This window comes from Rhinolophus sinicus, chromosome 6 (genome assembly GCF_057876585.1).
Source record: "Rhinolophus sinicus isolate RSI-liver-muscle chromosome 6, RSI-T2T, whole genome shotgun sequence".
Taxonomy (NCBI): domain Eukaryota; kingdom Metazoa; phylum Chordata; class Mammalia; order Chiroptera; family Rhinolophidae; genus Rhinolophus; species Rhinolophus sinicus.
Window position 1 is genome coordinate 57593496 of NC_142506.1, and position 16082 is coordinate 57609577.

The 16082-nt window shown below is 38.1% G+C and overlaps 1 protein-coding gene across 7 annotated transcripts in view; it reads left to right on the forward strand.

Annotated features, from left to right (window-relative positions):
- TAF1A (TATA-box binding protein associated factor, RNA polymerase I subunit A) overlaps nt 1–16082 on the forward strand; it is a 74364-nt gene that overhangs the window by 31480 nt on the left and 26802 nt on the right. For 2 of the 7 annotated variants that reach the window (XM_074316979.2, XM_074316978.2), the window contains exons 1-4: nt 4561–4683; nt 8480–8649; nt 12410–12523; nt 13691–13889. In XM_074316979.2, the coding sequence (XP_074173080.1) occupies nt 4563–4683; nt 8480–8649; nt 12410–12523; nt 13691–13889 (604 nt within the window). In that variant the 5' untranslated portion in view covers nt 4561–4562. The other 5 variants (XM_074316980.2, XM_074316983.2, XM_088799138.1 and 2 more) reach the window with 5 other exon arrangements.

A 16082-nucleotide genomic window follows, 5' to 3' on the forward strand; every position in this document is an offset into this window, starting at 1 on the left:
AACAGCAATATGCCTGTTACATATGTAATTTAAAATTTCTACAAGTCACATTAGAAAAGTAAAACAAATCAGATGAAATTAATTTTAATAATACATTGTAGTTAACCCAATATATCCAAAACATTACTATTTCAACGTGTAAGCAATATAAAATTATCAATGAGACATTTTACATTCTTTATTTTATATGAAATCTTTGAAATCTGGTGTGTATTGTAAAACAGGCATGTACAGGAATGAGAAGAATTTCTGGATATTTTTGAAGATAATATACTAGAAGGAATGAAAACATGGGAAATAGTAAAGCATACATAAATATAAAAAGCAACATGTATTTCCCTTCTCTTAATTTCTTTAAAATATATATGACTGTTTAAAGCAAAAATAATAATGAATGTAAATGTAACATATAAGACAATAAAGCAGAAAGGACTTGGGAGTGGTGGCAAATGGAACTATACTGCGGCAAAGTTTCCTTTATTTTATTTGAAGTAGCACAATTTTAACTTTAAGTAGGCTGATAATTTAAGAATGCATATCATAATTCCTAGAAACACTGCTAAACAACCAATGCAAAAAGATATAGCTAAAAGCCAGCATAAGGATTAAAATGGAATACTAAAACATTTGATTACCCCAAAAATGGCAGAAGTGAAGGACAGAGGAACACAAAACTAATGGAACAAATTAGAAACTATCAAAATTATAGGCTTAAATTCAATAATATCAATCATTATAATTAACAAAAATGGATAAAACATACCAATTAAAAGGTAGAGCTTGTCAGGTTGGATGGAAAAATACAAAGAGCCAATTAATTATTGTCTACAAGGGAAGCACATTAAATAAAAACAGAGATAGGTTGAAAGTAAAAAGATGGAACAAGATATACCATGCTAACTAAGAAAGTTGTAGTGACTATACTTAATATCAGCTGAATTTCACTTCAAGATGAGGAGTATTATCAGAGACAGAAGGATACATGGAATGTTTATGTGCTCAGTAACAAAGGTTCAAAATATGTTAAGGAAAAGCTGACAAAACTAAAGGAAGAAAGACAAATCCACAAACATAATTTGCAATTTTAACACCCTTATCTCAGTAATTAATAGTAACACAATATGAAAAATCAGTAATGATACAGAAGATATGAACAAAACCACGAACCACTTTAACCTCATTGACTTTAATAGAACACAACGCTCAGCACCCACAGAACACACATTCTTTTCTAACACCCATGGAACACTTACCAAAATAGACCATATTTTGGGCACTAAGTCTAAAACTGTTTTAAAATATTGACATTTCACACAGTGTGCTTTCTGATCAGAGCATAAATAAACTGGTAATCACTAATAAGGCTGATGAAGAAAAAAGATCGAAGATACAAATTACCAATATCATGTTTTAGTTATCTATTGCTGTGTAACAAACTCCAAAATTTAGTGGCTTAAAACAGCAACCATTTTATTGCTCACAATTTCGTGAGTCAGGAATTTGCATAGGGTTCACTGAGAATAGCTTACCTCTCTCCATGCATTGTCAGCTGGACATAACACTCATGCAGTTGTAGTCAACAAGTGACTGATTTGGGCTGCAAGGTCTGAGGTCTTCCTCATATGTATGGAATTAAGATGCTGACTGTTGGCTCCATGTGGTGTTTCATCCTCTAGGGACCCTTACTTCATGTGGCCCCCCTCTGCAGTAGGATAGCCTGGACTTCTTTACATAGTGGCTCAAGGCACCACCATATGGGCAAAAATATGAAAGTGAGCTTTTGAGGACATAGTTTTTTCTCAAGTTAGCCTGAAATAGGATCCTAGTCCATGTATTTTGGGAGTTTTTAGTTGGATAATATTTTTCTCTGTGTTATTATGTGAACTGTTTTTGTTTGTATGCTTTCATTTTTGCCACATTACTTTTTCTTATCTTGTGCATATTTTTAGCTGTGATATAATATAAACTATTTATGATGTCTTTCCAATTGTTTTGTTGTCTGCACCTTGCGCTCTACTAGATTGCAAGGAATTAATAAAGCATTCATGGGAATGGTTGAAATTCATGGAAATAATATTGTCTAAATAAGTTTGCGGCTTTTAAACCTTACAGCAAGGGAAGAAACATAACCAGACCAAATCTCTAAACGGGAAGCTTACAGCTACTTTATTTTGTTTGTGTGCCTTCCTGGACAACATCATTTAGGTCATACCAGTGGAGTGAGATAGAGCACAGGCTTGAGTGAGGCCAAGGACTTATGACCCAGAAGGAATTTTTCTTGCAAGCTCAGAATTACTGCATAGTGTTTATGAGAACAACATAGAATCAAGTATTTGTAGCATTTTAAGGAATTCCTGTACAAACTCTTACTAGACACTTCAGTCAACTATACAATACTCTGATTCTGCTCAAATGGTTCACTCAGCGTAGGGAAAACTCAAAGATTCCTGTGGGAGCCTATGCCACTGTTTGTACCGTCTTAGTTATGAACAAAAGTCTTGTAATGACTTTAAAGCTGCCTCGCTTTAATTTTCACCCCTTAATCCTAGTTCTGTTCTCTGATGCTATGAAAAAAGTCTGACCCTTCTTACACAGATAGACCTTCAAACATTGTCTTTTTTGTTTCTTTTAGACCTTCCAGATTTTGGAGATAGATTGTGTTCCCATGGCTCTCTGCTTTTCCAGGTTCATCTTCTCTAGAACTCAACTCTCCCTCATTTCACATTTAGCCATTTTTCTTTCGACCCCTATTTCATGAAAAGTGTGTCAAGGTTCCCCATGAAAAGTGACTCCACACGGGTCCGCAGAACCACCCCCGCTGAGAGCCAAAATGATATTCTTGCCCAAATTTTGTGGAGGTCGTCAAGAGCCACCTAAATTCAAACTGAAATTTTAGGAAGAGAGAAAAAAGATTTCAAGGAAGCAATTAAAAGGCTATGCAGATTTATTTTGTCAGGACCCCCAGCCACACCTCTCAGGCTCGCACAGTGCGCTCATGAGCGAGCAAAAACCTAAAGGTTATCGTACAGTTTGGTAGTGACATTCTGATTTTTGGACTGTTCACCTCATCCAGCTGCCCTCCCTTCGCTTCAATCTACACTTGCAATTAAAGTCTCCCATTTTCCCGACTGGGATAGACTAAAATGTAAATCTGGAGCTAACGCAAGGGAAGGATGGCAGTCCGCCGCCACTTCCGGGTCATTTCCGGGGTCAAGCTGCGGACCGCCAGGGCTCAGTGGCCCAGGGAGGCGTTAGGGGTGGAACGGCGTCTGCGCGTCGCCTGAGAGACCGAGCCAGAGTGTGCGCATGCTCACACGAAGCAGTCGCCAACTCGGCTTCCGCTGTCTTTGCTCACGTGGTTCCGGGGGGTGAGGCTGGGTTTGGTGGGAGAGAAGAGCTCGGGTTTAGGCAGGTAGGTGTCCTTGATTATCGTTCGACAGTCACTGCCGACATTCAAGTGGAAACCGAAGGGCTGTGCTAGGATTCGCCCATGTTCTCTTTCTGATAGTTTCTCCTGACGCTCTGGTACCTCAGGTTCTGAGAGCGAGGCAAAGGGGTGGCCAAGCTTCGGTTACCGTGGCAACTGCACGAGCGCAGTGTAGTCTTTGGGAATTTGGGGAGAGCTGCTGCTGTAAGGACTCCTTAAAATACATGTGCGTCAGATTAAATTCACGTGTTATTTAAAAGCCATGCTCCTAACCATCGAATTTAATTTTAGAAGATTTCCTCTGGCTGGGATGTGGAGAAGCAAAATTGAAGGCAGGGTCACCAGTTGCAAAGCTACTTAAGTATCTAGACACAGCTTGAAGGTGTTCTAAATTAGGGGCGTGGTGTAGGATGGCGGAGGAGAGGGAAGTCGGGGGAAGTACTTGCAGGTAGTATCCGCGGGACCTCATACTCCATGCGACGTGGTGAGTGAGGGAGCGAGGCCCTGAGCATCAAGTCCAAGCTCGGCCGGGTATATGGGTGCCTTTCTCGATTCGATTCACGCCGTCACTTCTGCCCTCCGACCCCCTCCTCCACCCCAAACTCTGCTCATGCCAAGTAGTTTGATATTCTAGGTCGTAGAATATTGTCCTCACCTTTCTTATGACCGTGGGGCCAGGTTACATTATTTCACCAAGCCCTCAGTTCTTTCAACATGAAAAGGGAAGAAAATATGTCAGGATGTCTGTAAGGATTAAATTAGATGATGTATATGCCCAGTATATAGAAAGGGCCCAATAAATGTTAACTACTACTACTATTATTGTTGTATTGTTTTGTTAGCATGCATTATTTGTTGTTTCTTCTTCTAGACTTGAGTTGTTTTGCTTTAATTAAGGGGTAGTATCTTTGTATTTTCTTGAAACTTAGTAGTAGTTGTCTTCTTTGTTTCCCAATGGATCATTAATTTTGGCTGTTGCTGACATAATTAAACTATTTCTTTAAAGGAATTACCAGGTACAATTAATTTTGCTAATCAGATAATATCCATTAGATAAAAAGAAGGCTGTTTTTCTGTATAACTCTGTGGATTAAGATGTACAGAAAATAACTGATATTCTCAGTTTGGAATAGGTATGAGTGATTTCAGCGAAGAATTGCCAAGGCCCATGACGGGGGATGACCTGGGGGAAACCCGTGTGCTCTCTGGTACAGGAATGTGTTTTCCTTGGCTCCAAAAGCATATACAAAGTGTGGGTAAGTAAAATAACGTACAACCATTTACCTTCAATGCAAGAAGATAAGATTCAATATGGATACAAAAAGAATAACCAAGCTGGTTCTAGTTTCAAGATAGGAATATTTGAGGGTTTTTTACACTGCAACAAAAAAGAAATCATAAAAATAAAATAGGTTCTTTTTTCTTTTAGAATTATTTTCCTTTGAATTAATAACTGATAGCCTGCATTATGGTGAATACACATTTTACCCCCGGCAATACTTACTGAGCACTTACTATCTCCCTGGCAGTAGCTAGATATTGGGGTTACATACATAAAGAAGATACTGTCTCTGCCATTGAGGTGTACACACCTAGGAGGTATTTTCAAGATGTTTCTGTTGAATTGCTTGAAATAATTCCTAATAGAATCAACCTATAATAGGTTTTGAAAAAAGAATATTTCCTCCATTTTCAACTAATGTAAATATAAGCAAGTTTTCTATGGGGTAAATTCCCTATAAGAATATATGAAAGAAGCTGTTATCTGTATATTGGCATATGGATGGTGAAGTTTGGGGAATGAATTTAGACCAGCACTCTTCTTACTGCTCTCAAACTCGGCTTTCTTAGCCTTACCTCCTTTGCCCTTGACTGAGATTCTTTGGCTCCTAGAATTTAGCTCCTATATCTTTATCTTTTAATCTAAATCTCACCTCATGTAATTATCTCAGCAAATGACTCCTCAGTAAATCTGTAGCCTTGGCATTTTAAAGGTGAGGAAACTGGATCTCAAAGCATATAAATGCTTAAGCGCTGGTCTCAGGAGTCAAAGCGAGGTCTATCTGATCTCAAAACCTATACTTTCAATGACTGAAATATATAAGCAAAAGTTAAAATAAGATACATAAAGTACCTAGCATAGATCTTCATGCATAGTGTGTGTTGAAAAAATAATAGTTTCTTTCTTCTCATGTTATTTTTGCTGATTAATGCACGTGGCTTAAACCAGGTTTGGATGGATGCTACTTCAGCGGTTGTCGCACTTCACCTCTTGTAGGGGCCTGGTAATCTAAAGTTCTGCCAGTTAAGGCATACCTGCACTTGTTTCTGTCACCTGTGTTCTGCAGAGAGCTTGAGCCAGTCCTCAAGCAAATAGGTTTAAGACCAGAATACAAGCTTAGAAATGTTTCATATGTAATGGAGAGCCTGTCAAACCCAAATACTTTATCTGCAATGAGAAAACAGTTTCAACTAATCTAGACATTGTAGTGACAATTAACCATAATAAGAAAATGAAATTGCCTAACAGTTACTTATTTTTTATTCTGATGTCTTTTGGCATCCTGAAGAGTGTGCTTCTGGAATAAAAACTTTGAAGGCAGGGGCCAATCTGGAATAAAGTTGTATGTTGGGCACCTAGAATAGTGCTTGGCACATAGTAGTGCCCAAAAATACTTGTTGACAGACTGACAAGGTTCCAGATTCTTTCAAGGGCATTAGAAGTTTGGATGATGGCACTGGTTCTTCATTGTATCTCTTTCCATGTCAAATTTATTTTCCTTGACAATTATTCAAGTTTGTCAGCAACAAATAAGATCATCTTTTGCTCACAAAAGAATGACATGAGATATTCCTGAGGTAGGTAGGCTAAGTTGAAAGACAGGAGAGGATGTTGCCAAGGATTTCCAGTCTGAGCTGTGAACACTTGAGGGGTAGAAGGGAGCTTGGCCTGAGATCAGTCCTCCTGGTAACTAAATCAGGTTTCAGGGAAGACGCTTTGTCACGTTCTCACATTAGCTGCCTGGTGTTGCTCTGGGGCAGCTTGTGTGTAGCTCTTAAATGCAGCTTCAAATTCAGAGAGCAGGGTAGGGCAGAGTAGTCTGCATTTCTTGTAAGCTCCCCAGTGGTACGAACGCTACTTACTGGCTCCCACTGAGTAGGACTGGGCCACACTGAGTAGCCAGCACCATCTCCCGGTGATTTGTACATACGTTTAAAAAGTTGGAGAAGCGCAAGTCTAGAAAGTTGTCTTCAAACTTGTTTGTTTACATATCATCTACATTTTTTTTGGAAAAATTATGTACTGCCTTGCACAGTTTTAAGGTGCCATCTAAAAATTGTATCGTAAGTTTAATAGCATATTTTGGCATTTTAGCAATTTTCAGTATACTTGTAAGTTGGCATTTTTAAATGAAATTATTGTATTACTTTTAAAAATTTATGAACACAGTGCAATTTATAGATGATATGTTATGGAAATGTACACTTGAAACCTATATAATTTTACTAACCAATGTCACCCAATAAATTTAGTAAATAAATAAAAACCTTAAGAAATATATCTCGTGGAATCTAAATAGAAATAGCATAGGAATGTGATCCCCTTCTTCATCCATTTAAAACAATTTATGAAAAGGTTTCTAATAGATAGAAATGTTATTTTGTTCCTTTTCCTTTTATATTTTTATCCTTGCACTAAAAGTAGTATCTATATTTAGTTTTTTGTAAGGTTTTAAGTATTAAAATTTCTTCTGGATTGAGACATAATTAATAATTGACAGCTGATCAGGAAAAACATAAATATTAAAAGTTTAAAAAAATTTTAAGTATTAAAAGTAAATTTTTATTGCTTTTTTATTTCAATAAAATACATATGGTTATCACTTTTTTCCAATTCGTATATCTGTGGATGAATATTATATATTTCTAAAATGAGAAAAGGTTTAGCTTCAATTCTATTATATTTTGTTTTTAGTTGATGTAAATTCTGAGAAACCTTAGTCATATAAGTAAGTAGGTGGCAGTGGGTGGAGTTTAATTATAGCAATGGATTAGGTCTGTGAACTCCTGAATTATTTATGAAAACATTACTTTGTGATCTGTTATAAAGAATTATTAGGTCCTTCTATAATTTTGATCAGCAAAGACTTGGAAACCACTTGACTTGGAAATGGATGTTAGACGTTCTCAACATTCACACCTGCACTTTCCCTTTCCGAGATAATGTATGTTGATTTTAATAACAAAGACTTGACTATAGGCAGTTCTCTCGGAGATTAATTTTAGGAAAGAGTATGTGAGGCAGTTGAAGTTCTGAAAGCTGATTGCGGTAAAACTATCTTTGCTTGGTACCTCTCAGTCTCTGTGTCCTCCCAGCAGAAAGGATACCTGAGCTGGATGGAAGACTGACTGCTGGCGTGTGGGGGTTCTGTAGTGGTGTGGAAAGGGAATAGGAGGCCACAACATGCAACCCTGTAACGGGGTTGTAACTAAGTCCAAATATTTTTCACGTGAGGGTTGTCAGTACTCTAGAGATGTAAATGCGAATGTCTACAACTGTAGTAATCTCATTTGCATTTAATATAATTGAGTTACTAGGAACTCAGTCCTTAAAAAATAAGAGCCCACCTCTTGTTTTCCGAACACTAGTAGGTAATAAAGACCATGCTCACCTAGGATGACCCTATTTTTACCCATTCTGAATACTTGCGACTGTGCTTTGCCGCCCTCTTGGAGAGAGTCTACCCAGATTGTTCAGAGCAAGGATGAAAGGATGATTGAATCAGATCTGAAGCATCCGGGGGCTCTGGGAAGCCCAAGAACATCAAATTAGATAGCTCCACATTAGACCTTTTTTTCATGTGCTAAGACTAGTTAAAATAGTGTGGAAGAGTTGGTTTCAAGTGAAGCTAGCTTTGATATTGGGGAATGGCTGGGTTAAGTAATACCTACTATTTTACTTGCTAAAACTTCCTCTTATCAGAAGTAAGGTTTTTGAACTGTTGAGTTGGGGTCACTGTGGATAAAGACTCTTCTCTTAAATTTTTATAGTGACTGGAGGGAAAAAGGAGAAGGATTTTGCTCAGACAACAAGTGCTTGTTTGAGTTTCATCCAAGAAGCGCTGCTGAAGCACCAATGGCAGCAAGCTGCAGAATACATGCACAGTTATTTTCAGATCTTGGAAGACTCGGATAGCTACAAAAGGCAGGCTGCGCCTGAGGTGAGTAACATGGGAGTCTGCTGGAAGAGGTTTCCCATGTCTGGGAGCTTCAGCCTCTTGCACTGCTCCTACAATAGCTTTTGCAGGATCTCAAATTGATTGTACTAAAAGCTACCGAAAGTAGTTTTGGATGGAGAGTTTGTATTGGGACCTTTTTGCACACTTCTCTTTACTTAGGATTTTAAAGGAGACTAAAAGTAGTTTGGACTCTGAGTTCTCAGATTCCCTAATATTCATTCATTCATTCCACTAATTCTTCCTTCTTTCCCTGTGCCTTAATTTTACCCTTTCTATAGGGTGTTTCTGATCATCATACAAACATGTTATTTCTTCCATCTTATAATCATCTTTTAACCGCCTCTCCCTCCAGTGGGAAAATGTGCCCCATTTTTCCACTCTCCCTTTTAGCAAAACTCCCAGAAAGAGTGTATATACCTGTTCTCTCCAAACCATCTCCAGTTAGGCACCCCCAACCAGCAGCATCACCATTTCTACCAAATTGCTTCGTCAAGGTCAACAGTGAGCTCCATGATGCTAAACGCAGCGGCCAGTTCTCAGCGCTCCTCTACTTTGATCTGTCAGCAGTATCAGCATACTCGTAGTAGATCCTTCCTTTCTGTGTGACACACTTTATTCGTCTGCTTCCAGGATGCTGCTCTCTCTCTGTTTTCTCTCCTGCCTCACTGGCCTTTCCTTTTGTCTCCTTTTCTGACTGCCCCTCTTCTCCTTGGCCTCTGGACTTGGGAGAGCCCCAGAACTTAATCCCGAGTCCTTTTCTCTGAACTCGCTCGTGATGATCTCATTCAGTCTCCCAACCTTAAATTTAGTCTGGATGCTGGCAGTTCCCAGTTGTATATCTGTGGCCCTGACATCTGTCTTCAAGTCCAGATTCTTCCACATCACCACTTGGGTAACTAATGGTCATGTCATTCTATCAGATCTAAAGTGGGTCTTCTGATCTTCATCAATCCTAATTTTCTTTATCACAGATGATGGTTATTTTTGAGTCTCATTGCTAGGGCCAAACTCTGGAGTGATCTTTCTTTCACACCCCGTATCCAAACCATAAGAAAGGTCCTGTTGGCTCTACCTTCAAAACACACCTGCATTCTGAATACTTCTCACCACCTCCATTGCTGCACCTTGATCCAAGCCACTATCGTCTCACTTAGATGATTGTTTGCTCTCCTCCATCCCCTAATCTGTTTTCAACATAGCAACCAGAGCGAGACTTTTTTTTAAATTAAAAAACAATAGTTTTATTGAGATATAATTAACACACCATACAGTTCACCCATTTATATTACGCAATTCACTGTTTTTTCATATATTCACAGAGATGTGCAACCATTACCACAATCTAAATTTAGAATATTTTTTGTCCCCCCTGCAAAGAAACCCCGTACCCACTTGCAGTCGCTTCCTGTTCCTGTCTTCATCCCCCAGCCCCTGGCAACCACTAATCTTGCACTTTTATCCTGGACATTTCATATAAGTGGAATTGTATAATATATGGCCTTTGTGAATGATTTCTTTCACTGAACATAATGTTTTCAAAGTTTACCCATGTTGTAGCACGTGTTTAGTACTTTAGTCCTTTTTATTGTAAAGTAATATTCCATTGCATGGACGTACCACATTCTATATATCCATTCGTCAGTGGTTAGACATTTGGGTTATTTGCACTTTTTGGTTACTGTGAATAATGCTGCTATGAAAATTCATGTACAAGTTTTTGTAGAGATGTTTGTTGTAATGTCTCTTGGGTGTATACCTAGGAGTGGAATCGCTGGGTCATATGGTAACTGCTTAACCTCTGGAGGACCTCTGCTAGACTGTTTACAAAGTGGTTACCCCATTTTCCATTCCACCAGCAGTATATGAGGGTTCCGATTTCTCTATAGACTTGCCATCGCCAGCAGTTGTTATTGTCTGTCTTTTTAATTCTCGCTATCCTTATGGTTGTTAAGTGGTATCTTGTTGTGATTTTGATTTGCTCCAAGTTTTGTGACTAATGACGAATGATGTAGCATGATCCTTTGCGGACATAAGGCAGATCGTGTCACTTCTCTGGTGAAAACCTGTAATGGCTTCTTCCCATTTCACTGAGAGTAAAAGCCAGTCCTTTTGGTCGCTTACAAGTTCTACATAGTCTGCTCACTCCCCTCCACCCTCTGCTCTCATCCCCTGTACTCTCCCACTTGTTTTTCTTCTCCAGCCTCACTGCCTTCTTGCTCTCACTTGAACAGGCCAGATATACTTCAGCCCGATTGCTTTTGCCTTAGCTAGTTCCTTTATTTGGAAAGGTCTTTAGGTATCACTATGGCAATCCTCCTTCATGTCACATTTTCAACAAGGCCTCCCATGACTGTTTAAAATTGGAACTGCTCACCAACCCCGTCTACTCTCCATCTGTCACTCCTGATCCCCTTATCCCTCTCCTTTCTTTCCCCATAATACTTGTCAATTTAATTACAATGTTTTTGGTTAATGTAAATTCCACGAGGTCAGGGATCTAGAACAGTGCCTGCATATAGTGTTAAATTTGTTCAGTGAGAGACAGCTTATCCACAAATAACAGCACATGAATATCTCAAATAACTTTTACTAATACAGTAACCATTGCATCAGTTAGGTATCTCATAGAGTCAAGAAAAACCTGAAAGAAAAAAATTTAACCATTGAGTGAAAATTTAATTTATGGACTGAAGTTTTATGCATCTTTAAAACACTGGACACATTACAGGCTCTTTTTGTCCAAAATTTGTTTTATAAATGAAGGATCAATGGTTTCCAGACACGTTTCACTCTATTTGAATTTCCTATGGCTTTTGTTGAAAATATAAATTCTTGTACTGCACCCCAGTCCTACTGAATCAGAGTCTGAATTCCTAGAATATTTATTTTTAATGGGTATCCCAGGTAATTATATACAACTAGGTTTTAAGAACATCTGTGATAGATAATTTCCAAGTTTTCTTTAAGCTCCAAAATACCAAAAGCTCACAGTTCGGTATTCTACACATGAAATCTTGATGTCCCTGATTTGGGAAGGTATTATGATTATACCAAACAACTAATACCTATGTTCATAGAAAGAATTGATTTAAAATCCACTTCAATTTACTTTAAGGTCAATATTATTAAAGTGCTTTAAATTGGGGTAAGAGAAATAGAGATTCACTCCATGAAAAAAGAAGAGCTCCAACTTCTGTCACCAAAGTTTTGGTGCTCTGGGGAAAAAAATACTTTATTAAAATTCATCCATAGCTGATGACATTTCTTAAATTGGAGTTCTAATGTAGATTGCATATAGTCCATAGCTGTAGAGCATGATGAGCTCTCAGGAAGCATCTAGTCTGTTGCTCATTTTGTAGATAATAAAGATGAGACCAGGAGCAGTGAAGACGCCAATATTAATAGAACCCAAGTTTCCTGATTTTAATAACCTTCCTCCTATACTAATTAAAAATTGTTATCTTCAATATGTTTCCTAACTGCGTGCCTTCTTTAGACTACTAACTTAAAAATAACACTTGCAGTTATCTAGTATTTTAATTTAATTGATGGAAAAATTTTATCATGTAAGATGATAGTTTCATTGGGTGAAGTACAGTAAAATGTGGACAGTTGTGATAGCTAGGAAAATAACTTATAGGTTGCTTTTTAAATGTTGTAATCAGAAAAAAATAACTTTCTTAGGCAGACATTGGTTAAGGCAAGGTTTTTACATTTTTGTTAGTAATTTCTGTTTTGACAGATTATTTGGAAGCTTGGAAGTGAAATTCTCTATTATCATCCCAAAAGCAGCGTGGAGACTTTTAATACCTTTGCTGACAGGATGAAAAATATTGGTGTCATGAATTATTTAAAGGTGAGAATTTAGGCTTTATGAGTTTACATTTGTGGTGTTAATTTTTTTTTTTTTAAGGAGGGCGCAGCTCACAGTGGCCCATGTGGGGATCGAACCGGCAACCATGGTGTTATTAGCACCGCGATTTAACCAACTGAGCTAACCGGTCACCCCTGTGGTGTTCATTTTTTAAAAATTGCTTGTGTCAATGATAAGGAAGATAGTCATGTAAAAGGCATAGACAAAAGGGTAAGACACCTGGATAAATAAGAGAAGCTGAAAGAAAGCAGTGTGGTGTGAACCATTTACTTCCCCGTTTACTATCACCCACCTTGTTCTCACAATGAAAATACCTTGTCTGTATAGCTCTCACTTCCAAAACCAGTCCTTCAGAGATAGCAGTTGTGCTTTATCATGATGATGGGCCAAATTCTAATACCTTTGCTTACGTCATTTGAGCTCTCTAGGAATTGGTGCTTTTGGAAAAGGATAGAGCTAAACATAGGAATTTGAACACGTAAAAATGTTCCCCCCCCCAGCTTTTATTGAGATATAATTGACATGTAACATTATGTAAGTTTAATGTGTACAATGTCATGATTTGATACACGTACCCATTGTGAAATATTTGTCACAATAAGATGACTTAACACATCCTTCACTCACAGAATCACCATTTTGTTGTTATGGAGAGAGCATTAAAGCTGTATACTCATAGCAACTTTCAAGTATACAATGCAGTATTATTAGCTATAGTTGCCATACTGTACATTAGGTCCCTGGAACTTATTCATTTTATAACTGAAAATTTGTACCCTTTGACTAACATATCTTCCCATTTCCTCCATCCTCTGCCCTCGGCAACCAGCATTCTACGCTGTTTTTGTAGCTTCTCAGTAGCATCTGCGCCAGGATGCTCTGTCTTCAAAAACCCTGTTCTTCTCACTAGATCACACTGTCTTCTGATTGTAAGCTTATAAAATTTTGCTCTCATTTACATAGTGTTGTTTCACGTCTCTTTCCTCTTTGCTAGATTGAAATTTTTGATAACAGGGACAGTGTTATGACGTTGTTTCTGTGCTGCCGAGGTCTTAGCCCAGCCCAGCATATATCATACATTTATTGAGCTTTCTGACTAATGGTTGTCTAATGACCTGTATCTCAGTGGGCATTTTCTTATTGTTGCAGATCTCCTTACAACATGCATTATACCTTCTGCATCATGGAATGCTTGATGACGCCAACAGAAACCTCAGCCAGGCAGAGACATGGAGATACGGTGAAAAATCATCTTCCCAGGAAGTATTAATCAACTTGATTCAGGCCTATAAAGGGCTTTTGCAATATTACACTTGGTCTAAAAAGAAGATGGAATTGTCTCAGCTTGGTGAGTGAATATGAGTGAACTTTTTCTTACGGTGAGAAGACTGAATCAGAGGGAGAGAAGGGATCTCAAAGAGTGATCTCATCCCCCTGCTTCCCAGCCTGGCTTTATCCAGACAGTATATCTGCTGAGGCAAAATTCTTCATCATCCTTTGTAATATTTCTGATATATCAGAGAACTTTTCAGACATAAATGAGATGATTCGTAAAGCTTATGACAATTTTACAGTCATTGCTTTTTAAAAATATGATCTCCAAGAAAAGTTACAGTTTTCTTTAGACATTATTGCATATAATAAGTGCTTCTTTATGGCATGTTTACAATGGAGTTTAATTTGTTTTATAATGCTTTCTCAGAATAATATGTTTAAAGAATAGGGCAAGATAAAGCTGTTTTATCCCTTTATACAGAGGTCATAATAGACAATATTCTTGATTTACTGAGCATACCAAAAGTTGACCGCGGGTCCTTACTTCTCTAACTGGGTTCCCTTTCTCTTACGTTCAGTGGTGATGGCGTCCTCTCCTAGCCCCATATACGTGTTCTTTAGAGCTGTGGATTCTCTGCATTTTCTTTCTCTTGTATAGTTTTTCTCCGTAGCTTCTCTGGGATTAACCACTTTCTTTTTGTTTTCTCATCTTCTATCCAAATCTCAGTCCTGGTATTTATCAAGTCACATGTGGTAAGCAGTGTTTCCTTATTATGCTTATGAGATAGGTAGTATTTTCTTGGTCTCTGGGAATGAGGGTTCACTGATCTCAAAATTCCCTTCCCTCTTCCTGTCTTTGGTCTCTCCCAAGACATTTTTGAAATGCTGTCTTCATCATGACAATCTTGTAAGGTCTTTTTGCAGCCTCCTAATTTAGAATGCCCTCTGCCCTTCAAGACTCATTAGACCCCTCGTTCTTGTATCTTAAACCTGACAGATCAGCTATATGTTCAGCCTATATCATTTGGCCCTTCGTCTCTTGCTTTTTAACTGTTCTGAGTTTTCTCATGTGTATTTTATGTTGTATGTCTTTGTCTAGACCAGTCAGTCTCTTGAGGTTACACGTCTGTCCTCTGTTTCTTTTGTTAACTTTACCATAATGCCTGCTGTAATACTTCTTTTTAAAAAGACTTGCTGATAGTAATTGATTATGTAAGTTTTAAAGTAAATATGTACTTTTCTTCTTACACGTACGTAGTTAGGTAGAACTCAAGCAAATATTTGATGATGAAAGCAGTTGGAACCTGGCATTTATACCATCACTCCCATAGCTGACCTTCATTCTGTGCAACAAGAGACAAAGATGGGATAATACGTGGAGCTATTTAGATGATTTTCAACCTCAAATGTCTATTTTATGAGAAAAACAGTTAGGCCTAGTTCTGTATAACCAAACTTATAAGATGTAACATAAACATATGCTTATGAAAGTTATGGAGTTGGCTTAGAAATTTCCTTCACTGCTGTGGCCTGTCCTGGGTTTGATGCACTTGATGACAGGGAACCCCCTTCCATAGCAAGTTTACACCCAACTTATATTTTCTAAGGGATCTGCCTCTTTTCCTTAAAGTTTTTTTCTCTATCATTTCTATGTCATTTCTTATCTGTACCTCATTTCCAAGTCCATATTGATATTTATTCAATTGATCCACTGGGATCTCTTTTTTCTGGGGAGCTGCTTTTTGGTCAAAAGGTATCATTGGTACCAAAAAGTATTTTGTTCTTTTATTAGCTGTTGCTTTAGAAAGACTGAGTAACTTTCTTCTTAAACCTTTGAAATTGTGAAATGGAACATATAGGAAGTCCTCATTTGACATCATTGATAGGTTCTGTGACTTGAAGTGAAGCAGCGTACCATGAAACCAGTTTTACCCGAGGCTCACTGACGTAAACAAGAGTTAAGTTCCTACGGCTTGTCATCATCTTTATACCAAAAGGACGTTGACTGAAACAATGTTTTCGAGGACATGCTGTGTATAGGAAAAGTATGAAACAAATGTGTGATAGAATGAATGATTATAAAGCACACATCCATGTGACTGCCACCCAGGTGAAAGAACAAAGCACGGCTGTCACCTGAAGAGTCCCCCATGTGCCTTCCTGGTCATACTTCCTCCCATTCTGTCTCAAGAAAACCACTGTCCTGACTTGAACAGAGTCACTCCTTTGCTTTTTAAAGTACTTTCCCCACTCGAGTATGCATGTG